A 17,496-nucleotide genomic window follows, 5' to 3' on the forward strand; every position below is an offset into this window, starting at 1 on the left:
TCTCCTCAGGAGATGAATACTTCAGAGCAGAATACCCCATCTTTTGATTACCACATGTCTTTTAGGAAATGGTATATTTCAGACTGCTAATTGAAGAGTCTTTGAAATCTTGGGCATTTAAGGGGGTTGCAGTCTTAAATGATAGTTGCATGGATAATGGTTTAACAACTGTTTTTAGTTGAAAAAATCTTTAGATGAAAAACCTTTTTATTTACCAAAACTAGCTTGTGAAACTCATCACAAGTTACCACAGAGGCTAAGAGGTCAGCAGATTTCAGGGGAGGGTGTTTTTCAGGTATTTGGATTTGGAATCACCACAAGCTTGGGTTTCATGGAGAATGCAGACAGTTGTGTTTCAGGACTGAACCCAACTTTCAGCTCTTGATATGCTTAGAAAACTGTGTGTGAATTATCCCAGTGCTGTTTATCACAGTTTTCCCTTCAAAGCATACAGCATCAGGGCACTATTGGAGACTGCTCGGCATTTGTATGACCTTTCATCACCTCCAGCTTCACTGTAGTGCAGGATTCATTATGTTTGATATGTTTTGAAAAGAAATACTGTATTTATGTTGTGTAACTGACTCACACTTTGAATGTATTGGGTGATTTTAGGTATTTTGTTATCAGATTATGCATAGTTCTACAAATGCAATTCTACAAGTGGTAATGCATGTCAAAACAGTTGAAATAATGAACAGTATGAAAGAAGAGGAGATGAGACAAGAGTAGAGGAACAGAACAAGGGGCCAAAGAACAACTTCAAAATAAGGACTTGGGATTTTTTTTAAAATTACTATTATTATCATTTAGCTTTTGTATTCAGGGGTTAACAAACCACTGTAACTTGTTCATTACCTCTTTCCAACATTCCCTCAGACCTCCTAGATCTGCAAATACCTGAAAAATACGAATTTAGGCAGCTAAAATACCACCTTTTCATTTCTCTGTTGGATCCTTCGGGCATACCCTGTGGCTAAACCTTTTTTCTGAAGGTCAAGAGAGTTTTATTCATCTGACATAAGTAGCTTGAGTGTGGCATTTATAACTTGAGTAATGTTATGGATGAAAACACCATTAGACATTTTTACAGCTTCAGCAGGAGTTCAGCCAGCGGGACTATCAGCCTGATAAATGCTTTCATCTTGAAGCTTGTATTGCTACAATAACCCCAAAACTTAAAGCTGCTCCTTGAAACCTGTGGCCGGGCTAAAGAGATGAAGAGTGCCCTCTGACATTTCTAGGTTGCTAAAGAGCTCTCTCAGGTTCCAGTGCAAGAATTAAGATGCCCACATGCAGCTGTTCTGAACTGAATTGGAAATTACTGTAGAACTTTGTAATTTTAAATGAATTGGGGGCAGTGCTACTTGAAAGAATTAGCTTCAGATTGAGATGAGACTGAACTCTGGGTGATGAGTCCCAACATTTTGTTCCTGCCCAATTGTAAACTGTTTCTACAGGATTTTAGGAGGCAGAACTCTTATACAGCTATTTTCAGAAACAATAGAGAGTTTCACCTCCTCTGTCTGGGTATTTTGCAGTTATAAAACTCCTAGGAGACTGGTAAAAAACTAATCTATAGAGTAGGCTGCAAGTGGTGTGAGAAGCTAGCAATGACAACCAGTAGGATTTGGGCTTTGTAGAAGACTTTTGTTCTGTAGAGATCTGAAAGAGAGTGGTTATGTTCTGAAAGTAGACCGTTGTCGTGGTTTAACCCCAGCCAGCAACTAAGCACCACGCAGCCGCTCACTCACTCCCCCCCCACCCAGTGGGATGGGGGAGAGAATTGGGACAAGAAGTAAAACTCGTGGGTTGAGATAAAAATGGTTTAATAGAAGAGAAAAGAAGAAACTAATAATGATAATGATAACACTAATAAAAAGACAACAGCAATAATAAAAGGATTGGAATGTACAAATAATGCACAGGGCAATTGCTCACCACCCGCCGATCGACACCCAGCCAGTCCCCGAGCAGCGATTCCCCACCCCCACTCCCCCCAGTTCCTATACTAGATGTGATGTCCCATGGTATGGAATACCCCTTTGGCCAGTTTGGGTCAGGTGCCCTGGCTGTGTCCTGTGCCAACTTCTTGTGCCCCTCCAGCTTTCTCGCTGGCTGGGCATGAGAAGCTGAAAAATCCTTGACTTTAGTCTAAACACTACTGAGCAACAACTGAAAACATCAGTGTGTTATCAACACTGTTCTCATACCTAGCTCAAAAACATAGCACTGTACCAGCTACTAGGAAGACAATTAACTCTATCCCAGCTAAAACCAGGACAACCGTGAAACTGGCTGTGCACTGATTATGCATGTAAAAAACAGTTGAAATAATGAACAGTGAGAAAGGAGATGGGATGATACAAGTGGAAGAAGAATAGAATAAAGGACCACAAAGGAAGGGAGTGTGAGATGAACAAAGGTCACGTTCTTGCTTTTATGTCTAAAAATAGCAATCTGAGGCTTGTAGCAAACTTTAGCCACTGTTTTAACCTAGCAGCTATTTAACACAAAAATATTTGTAACTTGTAATGATGACAGTTAATGCAGCCAGATAGTTTTTTCATTGCTTCTGATAATGTGAAACAACTCCATTGATTTTCTTAAGATTTTAATGACTCCACTGGAGTTCCTCTGCTAAACTGCTATTCTGGTTTACAACCTTCTGTGTTTCCTGAGCATCACCTTGATCATAGAAAAAATTCTAGTACTTCTTATTTATGACTGAGACCTTTGAAGCCATGCTTCCTTTCTGAAACTTTTAAAAGTGCATCCATGACAATTACTTCCTAGGTGAGTACTATTGTGTAAGTCTGATACAATACACAGTTCGAATGCTGCAAGTCTGGCATGACATCTCAGAAGGAAGATAGAAAGGAAGACCTCTGACAGCAGAGGTCAACAAGGGTGATTGGAGGCTTTGAACAACAACTGCACAGGTTGATCCTAAGTAGCCTATAATTCTTCAGCTTGGAAAAAAAGGTGGTTAAGGGATTAGATAATAGCGGTCTATAAAATTGTGACCGATGTTGAGAATGTAAGTAAGGAACAATTATTCTATATTTCTTTTAGTGTTAAGCGGTAAAGGTTACCAAGTGGAATTATCAGTTATCAAAGAAGAGGGAGTATTTTTTGCTGGAAGCTACGTGAGTGTGCAGGGGAGGTGCCTGCTCAGTGCATCCTGTTCTTTTACTCTTCCCCAAATACTTGACCACTGTTAGTGGTAAGATACAAGGCTAGATGAATTTTTGATCTGAGCATATAATTGTTAGAATCTTAAATTTACAAGCACTGGAAATAGGTGGTAGACTGAAAGGCGAGTATAAGATTTGACCTTCCTTTTAGCTTCATTTTTAATGCTGGCTAGTTTTCAAGTTGATGAGTGCCTTTAAACTTGCTTTAAAACATATTTGCCTCATATGGAATTATGTGATAGCAGCAGCAGCCTTGGCTAATGCATTTATTGTTTTGTGGATTTATTAATCCCTATTTCCTGATGTTTTTCTAAAATTCATCAAATATATAAAAGCCTCAAGACGGAAAATGCTTATAAAAAAGAAATTGTAGGTTCCAGTCAGTCTGACTTCAGTCAGTGCACATCGGCTATGGAGTTGTATAGGGGCAAGAAAAAAACTTGCGTTATCCACTTTGTATTTGAAATGGTGGGTAGAAGCTCTTCTTCATCTCTTCCTGAATGTGTAACATATTGCCTTCCTCTTGGGCTATAATAATCTACTTCCAGTTGACTGATCATATTGCTTTTTGCCTCTGTTTTTGGAAGACATTCTCCCACTTCTTTCAGCTCATCAACTGAATAACCTGTCCTCCTCTGTTCAGCTTTCTAGTTCTTACAAGCTGTTTGAAATCTCTGCTAAGACCTCACTTTTGCCAGCTGTGCCTTTTGATGTTGTTATGACTGATGCATACCTCGGTTTCTGCCACCAATTTTAGAAGTTTCTGTATAACCCAAGAATACTGCAGAATCTGTGGTAGCCCTTCTGCCAGCTCGCTTTAGTTGCAGTAATGGCCAAGTTCAAATAAAGTGTAATGGTTCATATTAAAGTGAACAAAACGCACCCCACCGTGAAACATTACTTGCTCACAGATTTTAGGCACTTACCTCTAGATCCTGCTGCTTTAACTTCATTCTTCATATACATCTTTGGTTGCGGTGCCCTATTGTGGCACCATTTCACATCCCTGGCTGCTTTGCTTTCAATTAATTTCCAGTGTAGCTAGTTAATTACAAGATGTGTTTGAAGGAGGGTCCAGTGGCTGACGTTTGGTGGGCCTGAGGGCTGTTGTGTTATTTCCAGGTACTGTTTGGCACTGCTGATGGACAGGTTATCGTCATGGACTGCCATGGCCGAATGCTGGCCCACGTGCTCCTTCATGAGTCAGATGGCATCCTCAGCATGTCCTGGAACTACCCCAGCTTCCTGGTGGAGGACAGCAGCGAGAGCGACACGGACTCTGACGACTATTCCCCGCCACAAGGTAGTGTTGTGCGCACGTCCTTCTGTTTCAGCTTTGCAAGTGTTCACAAAGACATTTCGAACACCAGGGAGTTGTCATGCTCTACTACAACAGCAGGATGGCCGCAGTTTCAAGCTGGTAGAGGCCGAGAGATGGTGCGTTCCTGTGGAGGTAGCATGGGGGTTGGAGCAGAGAGCTGGTACGGGGGAGTGGGTTTGTCCCCAGCTCTGCCACCAGCCTCACTGTGTGGCTTGCTGCGGGTCGTACCTCATCTGTGCTGCTCTGCCTCCGTTTGCACAAATGAGATACCAGCACAAAGCTCAAAGTTTTTAGTGAGGGTGAGTGAAAAACACTAGAAAGGGGCGTATCAGGTTTCACTGATAAGCAGATGTGAGGTGTTGCAACGGTCCGTATGTACGGAGGTAGTCGGAGTGCACAGAAGTTAATGCGTTATTATATAGATTCGTGTGAAAAGACACCAGTACTAGAGGTAGTGGAAAGTGCTACATCTTTAATTTTATCTCTGTTTCATAGGATTTCTGTAATGCTCATCATTATAGTCCCATCCTTGATAGTCCTGATATAAAGAGCCCAATAAATTCCGTAGAAGGATTGGAAATGAAAATATTTCTTGCAGTTACACAGAGTAGAAGAAGAGTGACTGGAGCTGTCTGGAGTTACTAATTCCCATGCTTCAGAGCACTTTGCCAGTTTGAGGGTTAGGAAGAAATCCTTCCCTCCCATTAAGTATAAATATAACTCATTGGGTGAAATGTTTTGGTTTTAAACTCTTTGGAAATCATCAGTAGCAAAGACCTAGAAGGCCTAGGTATCCATGCACAGTCAGCCCCATCCTTCTTATTCAAGTAATGCTAATATATGTTGTTAATGCTGTTGATTAGTCTATAAGATCTAGGTAAGCTGTTTCTGTTTTCCAGTGCATGAAATCTGAACTAAAGAACTAAACTAACAGTGATTGTACAATGAAAAATTTAAATACATATTAGCTAGAAATAATTCTGAATTTGCATCTCAGATCTGAACCACTGAATTGAGGACTCTCACAGTTTTAACTCTAATTGGGGTTCCGTCAAAAAAATGTACCTTTTCCAGAATCGTGTGTATATATGTCAATATAATAAGCATATGTATTTAACAAATAATGATAGAAGATAATGTGACCATCTGGTAAAATGTTAGCATCTTTTGAAACTGAGTTTTGTTTTGGCTTTCATGCCTCACTTTTGGTACTGGGTGAGATTTCTTACCTTAGTAGGAAAGAAACAAACTTCAAATCTCCTAGCAAGCTTCTAAAGCAAGACAGAGAACAGCATTAAATTGTTTTTTTCATTGTGTTTTTAAAATACTGAGGTTCCAGCTGGAGGATGGTAATGTTGCAGAGTACACACATGAGAACTTAAATGATCCGAATGAGCTAGCTTTTTCTGAGTCAGTCAGGGCAGGGGGGTGGACTTGTAACAAGCCTGCAAGCCTATTTTGATGATTACCCAAACATGATGTGTTTTCTTTAGAGCAGATGCAGCATAAACCTCTCAAAGGTGACAATCCTTTGACTCACACAGACGTGTAGGAAGGACTGGAAGTTTGATGGGTTTTTCTTATTTAATTAAATACACACAGAGATGCTAATTACTAGACATCTCTCTCCAAAATGCTTTCTGATCAGCTTTTTTACAAGTTGAGGAAGCAATACCACTCTTAACTCACTCTGCCATTTTGGTTGACTTAAAAGTTGCTGGCTGGACCTTGAGAGGCACTTTAGCAGGGGCCAGCAGCATCTCCTGTCAGAAACTGTAAGCAAAAAGAGTTAAACAGTGAACGGTACAGATGGTGATATTGGTCATGAAGTATTTGAACAAGGGAATTTCAGTGAATGCTGAAAAACAAGCCCAGAGGAGCAGAGACTTTGCAGAAATGGTTTTTAAAGCCAAGTGTTCCATTTGGGCTCCTCTCTACCTTTGAGTGCATTGGATCCTGTTATGCAGGATGGCAAGTAACTTTTCATGCTGCTGCCTAGCTCTTAACTTTTAGAATACAGTAATTTGTGAAAGGTCAGTGTGTTCTCTTAGAAGTTCTTAGAATGTCTTTATGTGATTTCAGGAGGAGTCCCCAACACTTGCCCAAGCAGAAAGTGTATCTAACAAATAGCTTTTAATGTGATTATGTTGTTTATTACACTCGTTTTCAACTTGGGTCCCAAGGAAGCCTTCCAAAGCACTGGTTTTCAATTTGTAGACACTTCAGGGAGTTGACAGTGGAGAAGGATTGAAAACCACCACTGTATAACATAATAGCATATGCATAAATCACATTGGATATACTGCAGTAAAAATTCACAAAGTAAAAACGTTGGGGTTTCACAAAAGGAGACAAATGAACTAGCTAAACCTGCTTTGCTTTTGCCCATAAACATTGCAGAAATAAGCAGGTAGAGTTTGAGGCTTGGAACCACTCCTGATGGTGGTAGGCTGAAGTACAGTGTATTTCAGCCTGGATGTCATTACTTCTGGTTGTTTGCCTTTTGCTCACTCCAAAGCCTTGTTTTTGCAGATGGACCAGCTGCGTATCCAGTCCCGGTGCAGAACACCAAACCACTACTTACTGTCAGCTTCACATCGGGAGACATCAGTTTAATGAACAATTATGACGACTTGTCTCCGACTATCATCCGCTCAGGGTTGAAAGGTACAAAAGGAAACCATTTCACCCCCTCCCTATGCTCTGTTTTTCTTGTCTTTTTAATGATGTGTGTATAGGTTATGGTTTTGCGACTGTCTCTCCTAACCCAGCAAGCACTTGGCCGCTGTTATTGCCATTTCCAGCAGTGACACCTGCTGGTGGAAGAGCAGCAGTTGGCTGATAGAGTTTTTGTGTTTTGAAAAAATGTTTCCATTTTTGAGATCATGTTTTCATGGCAGTTTTGTAGAGCAATTGATCTGTTTTCTGGTTTTCAGCTGAATGTGCTAATACGTTTATGCTTCTTTGTGTGAATGCCTCTGCTATGTAACACTTCCTTTCCATCTTTAATTCACAAGGTCTCCTCCTATGCTTTTGGTAGTCGGGTATGAATCACAATGCTGCTTTGACTCCCACAAATTTTGAAAATGTGCTAGAATTATTAATTATCAGGAGGCAAGTTATTCTGAGAGAAGGAAAATTCCACTGATTAATTACTATACATCTTGCTAAGTGATGTGCATGAATGTTTGTACGATCAGTATTCCATGTAAAATCTTTAATTCACATGGAAATTTTTACTGTTCTTACCTATCAAAAAGTCCTTTACTTTGCCAGTACTCTCAGTACAATTTACAGTGCTTTGCCTGGAGAGAAGTTTTAATTCACTGTGGCAAATAAGCACATGCTTAAATATAGGTTCCATTGATTCTTTTTCATCTCCACAGGCAAGTTAGTTTTATATTAGATGAAAAAAAAATAAAGCAAGCTGTTACAGCAGACTCTTAGCTGTTCTGTAACACTGGGATATTTTTTGTGAAAAGTTGTCCTAACACCAGCCTAGTAGTTTTGGGGTGATCCACTATGTAGGGTAGCCTTAGGAGATTAAAAAAATCACCTTTGAGGTTTCTTTTCCTGCTTCCATCTGTGTCAACACAAGAAGCACATGGCTGTCAAAATGTAGCATCCTGGGGTAACCCTATGATCCAGAAAACTTCTTCAGCTGAAAGGACGCCTAAAGTCTGGGAAACTGGAACCAATTTAGAGAAGCTCTTGTGATATCCACCGAGGGGTGTGCCCAGCATCTCCACAGAATTATAGTAGATAGATAGGATAGGAGGTAGTCTTGACTTGTCATCTAGTCTCGCTTTCAGCTGGAAACAGTAGGAGAAACAAACTCCAGCTTATTCTCTGTTTAGAGTTGCATGGCTCTGTCTTGCTGAGGATGTCTGTCCTGTTTCTCTTTCCTCATTAACTTTCACTAACGGAAAAAAGATCCCTTAATTACATCACCCTCCTCTGGCAAAATACTACTGTGCAAGCTATAGTAGAAATATTTTTTATGAATTGTAAACTGGACTACGTCACAGGCATCAGTAGAAGAAGAATGTGCAACATCTTACTGGATTGGGATTATGTATGAGACAGAGAAAGGTGATTGGGACATCACTGTTGTTTTGAAGCTACCCATTGTACAGTGGAAAGTGTTTTAGATATAACTGTCATATAGATGTAAACATTTTCTGTACCTTCTTATCAAATTTTTTTTTCAAGTGACTATAATTTTACTGGTTGTTATCACATGCAAGAATGTGCAAAAGCACCCAGCTCAAGGTCTCCATCCTCTCCAGCCACTTGGTATTCTGCTGAGAGTGGATGGTTTTTAGTATTGTGTGTAAGTCTTAATTAATGTGTTTCTGTTTGAAATCTGTAAGTATTGCTTTGTGGTCTCTGCAGCAGATGCCCTTGTCTTTATGGGCTGCTGGATGAGCAGCATACTGAAAGTATTTTTAAAGCAGGCAACTATAAAACTATTTCAAGCAATACCGATATATTTTTGCTGTTCTACTAGCTTTGCATAGCTGTCATTTTACTGGGAATATTCATATTAAATTGATGCAGAAGAACATTTGCTGTTGAATGAGATACCCAAATACCAGTTCTTTTCATCCAGCTTGAACACTCCTAGAAGTTTTATTAGTTCTAGTGGAGGTCCTGAACCGTTCATTTGTATCCTTCCTTTCTTTATGCTTTTTATCTCTGTGATTCTCAGTGCACTGCTACCTGCAGAACTGCTGAAGTGCATCTACTTACTGGTGGTACTAGTTAGCTACAACTGCTACCTGTAGAGCTATGGCACATTTAGAGTGCTCTCTCTTCAAAGTTTGCTGATACACATGCCTGTAGTGGCTGGCAAGTAGTTTTCAGGGATGGCTCTGATCCCCTGATTCATTTGCAGACCGTTGCCCTAGATGAAACCTCCTCTGATTTCTAATCTCTGTGCTTGTGCTGAGACCTAGTTATCAGCTGAGCTATTGTACATCAAGGTTCGATAGTCATTGAAGACTCCGTGTGCAGTGCAGCATGCTGTAGAGCCGTGCTGTCCCAGGGGGATGCTGCAGCCCACGTCCAGCCCTTCGCTGCCTTTGCAGCAGCCTAATTCTACGAGTTTTGAGAGAAAGAAGACTCCTGGATGCAGTAATCGCTCCTCTTCCTCTCGGTATGGGGATTGACTGAAGGTTTTATCTGAAGACATGTATCCAAAGGAGATTGTTTTTTCACTTTGGTAATTGTTTAGTTAAACCAGCTACCAAAAGTGGAGTTGATCAGCGTGCCTCATTGATTTCTAACCTGCCTATCGTTATATTCTCTGAGAAAGATGAATTAAATCCCACTGTAGATTACTTAGAGGGCTGAGGACTAGGAGAAAAAAAGAGGCATACATTGCCTAGCTGTGAAAAAATTATCTTGAGGAATATGTGTCTTGCCTCTGATATGTACAGAAGCATAATTCCCATGAGAAATATCAGAAAGTTGAGATAATACAAAACCATTTTAAATTGCACATAAAAGTCTCTGAAAATGACAAGTTGACAACTTGAAACAATTTTGAGATCCTTCCTGCCAACTCTCATTTCTCTCCTGCTTCTTCATTTGAAGATAGTTTCTCGCCCACAAATTTCTTCAAAAGGTTCTTGGCAGATTGAGCATCCCAGAGCACAAAAGTTTTGTCTTTACCTTCACTTTGTCTCAGCACAAAATATCTGCCTTTCACCTCTGGTTTAAGAGTAAAAAGGTTTAAAGACTAGCTCGGTATTCCTTGCACATACAAATCTGCCTCTGAAACACAAGCAGAAACACAAAATACTGTTTTAGTGCTCTTCTTGAAGTGTGACAAAGAGCTGGAGGATATAAGGGTTTGAAATTAGCATCCCCCAATTAAGCTGTGGGCGTTCCTCATCATGAGGTGCCTGTAGGAGAAGTAACCGATACGTATATTCATATTCATGTACATGAGAGACTAAGTAATCCCTGTGTGCTTCTGGCAAACTCATGCTAGACAAATGAGTAGATTTTCACAAGTCAAGTGTCAAAAGAAAACCTATGACATGCAGGCCATATGTATATATGGAGAAAAATCCAAAAGTCTTTTTATTTTGATGTTATACTAAACTATAACTCTAGCTTGAGTTATGCTAAAAGTTATTTCACAGCCAGCAAGAATATGAGCCATTGCCAGATATGCTGCTTTTTTGCACTGTAGGCCTTTCCAGACAAATACTCTTTGCTGCTCTCTTAGTGAGATTATTTATCTGCGTATTAACGTGATTCCACTTACTTACCCCAAGGATGTGCATAGGATCTTCCACATCAGTTTTAACATCTCTGATAAATTCTTGTCCTTAGGTACTTAGGAGCAACCACTGATTACATTATAGGCTCACCATAGAGAGAAAAATGAATGGTTTTAACACATTTTTTGCAATTTACAAAGTAAAAAGAGTCATTCTCGGAAGTGCGTATGCGGCATATTTGCTACTATTTCAATGATAAGTACTTAAGTAACTTATGAGAGCATGATTTAGCTGTTCAAGTCACTTTACAGCATCTGGAAATGCTGTTCCTACTGATTCTAATCAGTGATTATTGCAAACCATCTTTGTGATTTCAGATGTGGTGGTGCAGTGGTGTACACAAGGAGACCTACTTGCAGTAGCAGGCATGGAGAAGCAAAGCCAGCTGGTTGACCTCAGCAATGGTTCCCTGTTGAAAAGCGCACTTGTCAAGTTCTACAATGTGCGCGGGGAACATATCTACACTCTGGAGACACCTGTGCAGGTAGGAGGTATTTTTTAAGGCAGTTCTCAATGCTTTGCTGACATGTTTTTCCCACATTAGCTCATTGGTATAGACCTGCAATGTGAAAACGGTTGTAAAATGTCCTGAACACATTCTAAAATATAATATAGATTAAAATGCACTGTAAATATTGTTTGCATTAAGACAGACATCCAAGAGTGCATCTGATTCTAAGGCCCACTGTGCTAGGTATTGTGAAAATATATACTGACAAACAGTCTGTTTCCCAAAATCATTGGGCAAGATAGAAAAAGGAAATTCTGTTGGTTTATGGGTAAGTGACTGCAGAGAAAACACTAGATAACTTGCTTGATGTTATAGCAGAGCCAGGAGCTGGACAACAATATTCCAAGTCCAGTATCATAACTGCAAGATTATTCTCTCTTTGTTATTGCTATAATTTTCTAATATACAATCAGTTGATCTGATGCAATATTTTACTTTTTATGGCATCAGATGGAGAAGGATGAATCAGAAAGTCTTGTTTCTGTTCCCACCTTCTATACAGACTTCCACTGTAACCTCAGTCACATTACTTGACAAGTAAATGTCAACACATGTTCTGTGTGCTGCTTAGGAGCACAACATACTTCATAGGTCTTCGCTGGTATTTCAGAACCCAGCTGAATGTCTCTCTACAGTTTATTTCATTTTCTGCAGAGTAGGGGTGATTCCATTCCGATTTCTGACTGTTATTAGTGAAACTTAATTTATAATAGCTTTGAAATCTGAAAGTGGAGGAAAGTGCTATAGATGTATTTACTTAATTATGTTTAATGATGATACCATTTATTATCATTTTTTTTTTCAGTACCCTGATCTGGGATGGATACAAAAGGATGACGTAGTAAACCAGCTGCTAAGCTTTTGTGTTTGCTTATATTTAGCATTAACCTGTGCTTATTAACATTAGCACTCTAATTTAGATAGAATTTTTTAGTTTTGTAATGTATAAAGTAATGGTCTCTAAAGCCAACATAAATACGTACAGCGACATCTAATGCTGATTTAGGTACCTAAAGGACTTACCCATATACACAGCTCTATTGTCTTAAACACAGCCCTTTCAGCAAAGTAGCACAGCCCTCTCCTCTCTGGATCAATTGGGGAGAAAACGTATTTATACCAGTGTTGCTTATTCCCAGACCAGGTGAAAAGCAAATATTCTGTTACTACAGTATGTCCGTGTTAGCTGTTGAACCAGTGTAACAGTCCGGTGCCAAGCTGTGAAATCAAATTGTGGTTTGAGCATCAGAACCGATGGGATCAGGTTGCCTCAAGGACGGGGGGGGGGTGCGCAGGCTCTTCTCTTACTGCTTTGTTCCCAGTAACCTCAAATTCTCCTTCGTTTAAATACCTTCATCTCCTCTCATTCTCCCTATATGGTTTCAACTTCTTTTCCTATTTTCAGCTCTTCTCCTTTCTTTCTGCCTAATCAGCTGGGAGAAAGCACATACTGTGGCTGGTGTGAGGGCTAATTATTCTGCCATTATATACTTATAGGGCCACTGACAAGTCATACAGAACAGGTAACTGCCAAGTTCATACTACAGTATTTCTCATAGTGAAAATACTAACATGAGCCTCTCTGCTCTTTCCAACTGCTAATTTTCACTGAAGTTTTGATATCATGGAGATTTCTTCCCTCATTGTCAACTTCAGATGAAAAGCCGACAGCTTCAGAAGTTGTAAGCCAGGTTGGACGTGAGGGATGGGGGAGTCAGGGGGTGGCAACCACCGCTTAATAGCACAATCATGGAGTCTCATTTCCTTGGGAAATAACATTCAAACTGACATATTTATGTTTATTTAAAAACTGTGTCCATAAACCTGCCTAAAATTAGAGACACTCTTCTTATTAGTCAGTGTTTTTTCTCTTTATTTAGTGCATTTAAATTCATATTTACTCAGCTGCAGGAGGAAGTGAGGGTTCTTTCAGAAGGACATCTGTATCTGCTCATGTGGACTTTATGCTTCCATGTATTTGAATGCTGGTCTAGCGGTATTACCAGCTAAGTGACAGGTATGCTAGAACATTGCTAAGTATTTGGTTTACTAACAAAACCAGATAAAAACTGCTATTCTGAAAAAGTTGCTAGTAACTTTTGTTATGCTGTGCCTCTGCTCCAAATATGTATATGCAAAGACGACACAGTGAGTTAGTGGTCCCAGTAATTTGTCTGATGACAAATTCATCAGAGTAAATTAATTAGTTTTCTGTACCATAAGAATCAGCCTTGTAATGGGATTTTATAAAATTAGTCACTGGTTATTGAAGAAAAGAATTGAAGAAAAGAAAAGAATTTCCTCATCTCAAACTCTTCTGCTAAAACTGCTTCTTCTGAAGCAAGCAAATGTGTGACTGGAAAAGCACATTTATTCTAAATAAGCATTGTTCTGAATATAAAGGTCAAAAAAAGTAGAGCAGCAAGGAACATATACAGGTGCAAAACTGATTTTCCATGTGGTCCTCTGTCCCAATTCTTTGATAATGCAGACGTCTGAAAATTTTATCACTATAATATCCTGAATTGGTTTTGTTTCTGCTGTTTGTCTGTCCTGTCTTTGGTAGGATATTCAGGAAACAAGAGATTTTATTGTTTATAACAAAACTCAGTCTAAAACTTATGTAGGATTTATATGCAACTTGGCTGGAACGTTACCTAACATAAAGTCACTGCAAACCCCAAGGCAGAATAGACTTGGGTACTGCAGGTTACTCATCTTGATGGAACAGTCATGGATCCCTTCAAGGTGTTTTATGTGCCACCTTCTCCAGCTTTAGTATGGTTTTGGCATCCTCTGTCTCATTTGATTAACTCTCTTAAGCTCTTACCTTCAGTGTAGGATTATATAGTTCTTAAACCTAGTTTGCAGACTATAAAACCTTAGATAGGGACACCACACTTGTTGAGAAGTATCCAAATGAATGCAGTAGCTTTGCATGAAAAACAACATTTATAAACAGAGTGGTGGGGTTGGCATAGTGTAACAGTCTCTCTTGTTCCCCGCTCTGGAGCTTCAGCCTGCCACCCTGACATGCTGCAAGAATATATTTGCAGAATATAGTGGAAAGAGCTGAAAAAGCATTGGTAAGGGTAGGGCAAATATTGAACTTCTGCTGCACAGAATCAAACTGGTTTGAACCTTGAAAGAATGATGAAAATATTTCAGAAGGGACTTCAGAAAGTCACACCAGACTTTTATCTTATTGGAAGCAGTTCTGTGAAAACTGGATCCATACTGTGACTCCACAGAGTCGATACTGGTTATTTATTTTATACAAAGAGTGTATCTTAAAGGCTGTTGATTAGCTGATAACTATTCAAAAGTATACTATTAATTTCTGTAAAATTTCGCTCTTACTACACTCACCCTTATGTACACGAACACCAACCTGATGTACCAAAAATGTGCCCAGTTCTTTTAGCTGGCAGTTTTTTCATGGTCCTGCTTTTTCAACACTTAAAAATGTGATTACAATAGCAGGCTGCCCTGCTGGTCATAATTTTTTTATTGGATGAATGTTACTTTCTTACATTATTTGTTAAATACTCATAACGTTTCCCTGGCATCAAGCAGGGATGAGAATAATCAACTCATTCAAGACTGTTTTTCAGTCTTGCTAAAATTGTTTACTGGAAATGCTGCAACCCAGTTCTGTCACTTCAGAATTTCTCGTCTGATGTGCAGACAGGTCTTTATTAAATCAACTAACTGTACCTGCTGTCACTTCTGAGTGGATACAGCTGCTCTGCATCTTCCCATTTGAACTTTAAACAGACGAGTCTCCGACAGGATCACTTCAAAATTACCTAACTGCCAACTTTAACAAACTTGTGAGATTTTTCTGTCTAATGGTTCAGAGTTGTGGCTTATGGTTTGGTTCCTTCTTCACTTTTCAAAATTTTCTTTTTTATATGTCCCAGAGAGGACCAGGGGAACAAGAATGTGGATTTAGAAACCCTGATGCTGATCTCATCTATGCACCTATAAGTCTACAGTAAATTTACATTAGCTTATGATTTTATACCACTGTGTAACTGATGTAAGAACAGATTAAACCTCAAGCGCAATGAAGAATAAGGGTAAGAGTGAACTGAGCCGCGCATGTTCCAGAATCAGTTGTATAGGCAACAAGATTAGATGTAGAAAACCTGTAATCACATTTTTATCAGTGTAATATTTTTAAACTCTAATTCAAACTGGTGTACCAAAGGCTAAATCTTTATGGGAGAGGCTTCCAGGTGTCTTTGAGAAGAAGACCCAGTTGCTCTAAACCTGCAGCTGTCAGCAGCAGCCTTCACAGCATTTCATGGGCTGCTTCTCTGCTGGAAATGTCCCGGCATCTGAATGGATAGATTTAAGATTATGTGATCCTGCAGAAACCTGGTAGTTGTGTAAAAGCTATTTTACTAAGGCCTGAGAAGGAGGTTGCAATTTTAGGTTAAATTCAGATCAAAAGGCTTTGAGAGTAGGGGCTGCCTTTTATGTTACTCAGCTGAGCTGACCTTGCTTACTTTGTCTTCATTTATTTCGCATAGAACGTTCAGGTTTGTTGCTTCTGAATTATTGTTGCCTTTCATTTATATTGCCTGAAATTAATCCTATTTAGTTGTTATTGGATGACAACAAAGCTTCAAGAAGAGTTTATTTTCTTACAGAAAGAGAAACAAGAGCAACAGCTTAGAACTAGCTGGTGAAACATTCTTCAGGTTATCAATAAGGACCTTGATATTTTCCATATAGGCCATAAGCTCCTCTCTGCCTGCTGCAGGAATGGATCATAATCAGGACTGGAAAATGGAGACACTTGTCTAAGCAAAGACTCATTCTGCTAAAATGGAATCTCATTGCTGTATTGAAATCTAAAAAAAAAAATACTGTAGAAGCAGAGAGGATATAAGAAACATCTGCAAACAGAATAAGACTTCACTGCATGAAAAATCATATAAGGCCACAGCAGTGTAATTTCTGACCACATCAATAGTCTTTATTGCTTTTATCACCATCAATTCTTACTAGTTAATATTATTGCCACTGTAAATATGGGAAACAGAAGAATGAAGAAGTTATGTTACTTTCCAGCAGCCATCCATGAATGCTGTGGCAGTACAGAGGTGTGCACAAGCAATTCACAAGAGCCGGGTGGACATTGCAGCCATTTCACTTTCCAGCTTCTCTCTGAGAAAAGCAGAGGGAAAAATGTGTGTCTCCAGGCCAGCAGTCTAAAGTGAGAGCAAATAGGCAATGTGCATCAGATTTTTACTTACCATTCACTAGGTACTATTTTGCAGTTGGGTTCTTTCTGCTGAGAAGAATCCTGCTTGTTGCTGGGCTTTCTGCCCTGGAATACCATTTTTATTTCATTACCAGTGGGACTCCCAGTGCCAGCAGACAAGGGATTAGTGCAAGCAGCAGGCAAGCCCCATGGCTCAGGATTTCTGAGCTCAAGGCAGGCAGCAAGAATCAGCTTGAACAGTGTTTTCGTTGACTGAACTGCATACAAGTGATGAAAGGTATATAAATTATGTTCTCCCCTGTAAGAGAGACAGATGAGTGAATTATAAGAAGCAACCACAGAGCTTGAGCAGGAATATCCATTCCTGCGTGCTTTTTTTAAGGGGAGTTGACAGCCCAGCTGGGAGGTACAAATTTAAGTAGATGTAGCTGATTTTCAAGCCCACTCTGAAAAAAAAGGCAAAAGAGCTCCTTGTTGGCCACTTTTTGAGATGTGTTTTCAGTCAATATTTCTCCTGATAAAACGTCTCATTTTTTTGCTGTTTAGCCAATGATTTCTAATATATAATTGTCATAGAGCTGAATCCTATCTATGTATAGAAGTTCAAGGGTTTTTTGAGGATTTTTTTTTCCTACATGTTTGTATTTAAACCCTGGGATTCATTCGAGTATTTACAGTTTGTGCTGAAATTTTTCAAAACCTGATGGGATTTTTATATGCAAAGTGAGATTAGAAATTATCATTAGACATTCTATTTGTAGCTCCATTTCCTTGGTCATAGCAGAAAAAAACAAGTGTGCAAACATGGAAAATAAAATTCTTCTGTGCTAGAATCTCCTTGTTCATTTTCTAACAAGTGTAATACGGGTATTAACAACTTTTTTCCTTCCTTTTTTTGCTAAACAATGCAAATAAGCAGATGCTTTATGAGGAGCAAT

General features: G+C 39.3%; 1 protein-coding gene across 4 annotated transcripts in view; it reads left to right on the forward strand.

Moving 5' to 3' along the window:
- TULP4 (TUB like protein 4) overlaps positions 1-17,496 on the forward strand; it is a 162,574-nt gene that overhangs the window by 117,405 nt on the left and 27,673 nt on the right. For all 4 annotated transcript variants that reach the window (XM_069787118.1, XM_069787114.1, XM_069787116.1 and 1 more), the window contains 3 exons: positions 4,320-4,500; positions 7,051-7,185; positions 11,129-11,295. In XM_069787118.1, the coding sequence (XP_069643219.1) occupies positions 4,320-4,500; positions 7,051-7,185; positions 11,129-11,295 (483 nt within the window). The remainder of the gene's footprint in view (positions 1-4,319; positions 4,501-7,050; positions 7,186-11,128; positions 11,296-17,496) is intronic.

The sequence above is a fragment of the Haliaeetus albicilla genome, chromosome 7 (genome assembly GCF_947461875.1).
Source record: "Haliaeetus albicilla chromosome 7, bHalAlb1.1, whole genome shotgun sequence".
Taxonomy (NCBI): Eukaryota; Metazoa; Chordata; class Aves; order Accipitriformes; family Accipitridae; genus Haliaeetus; species Haliaeetus albicilla.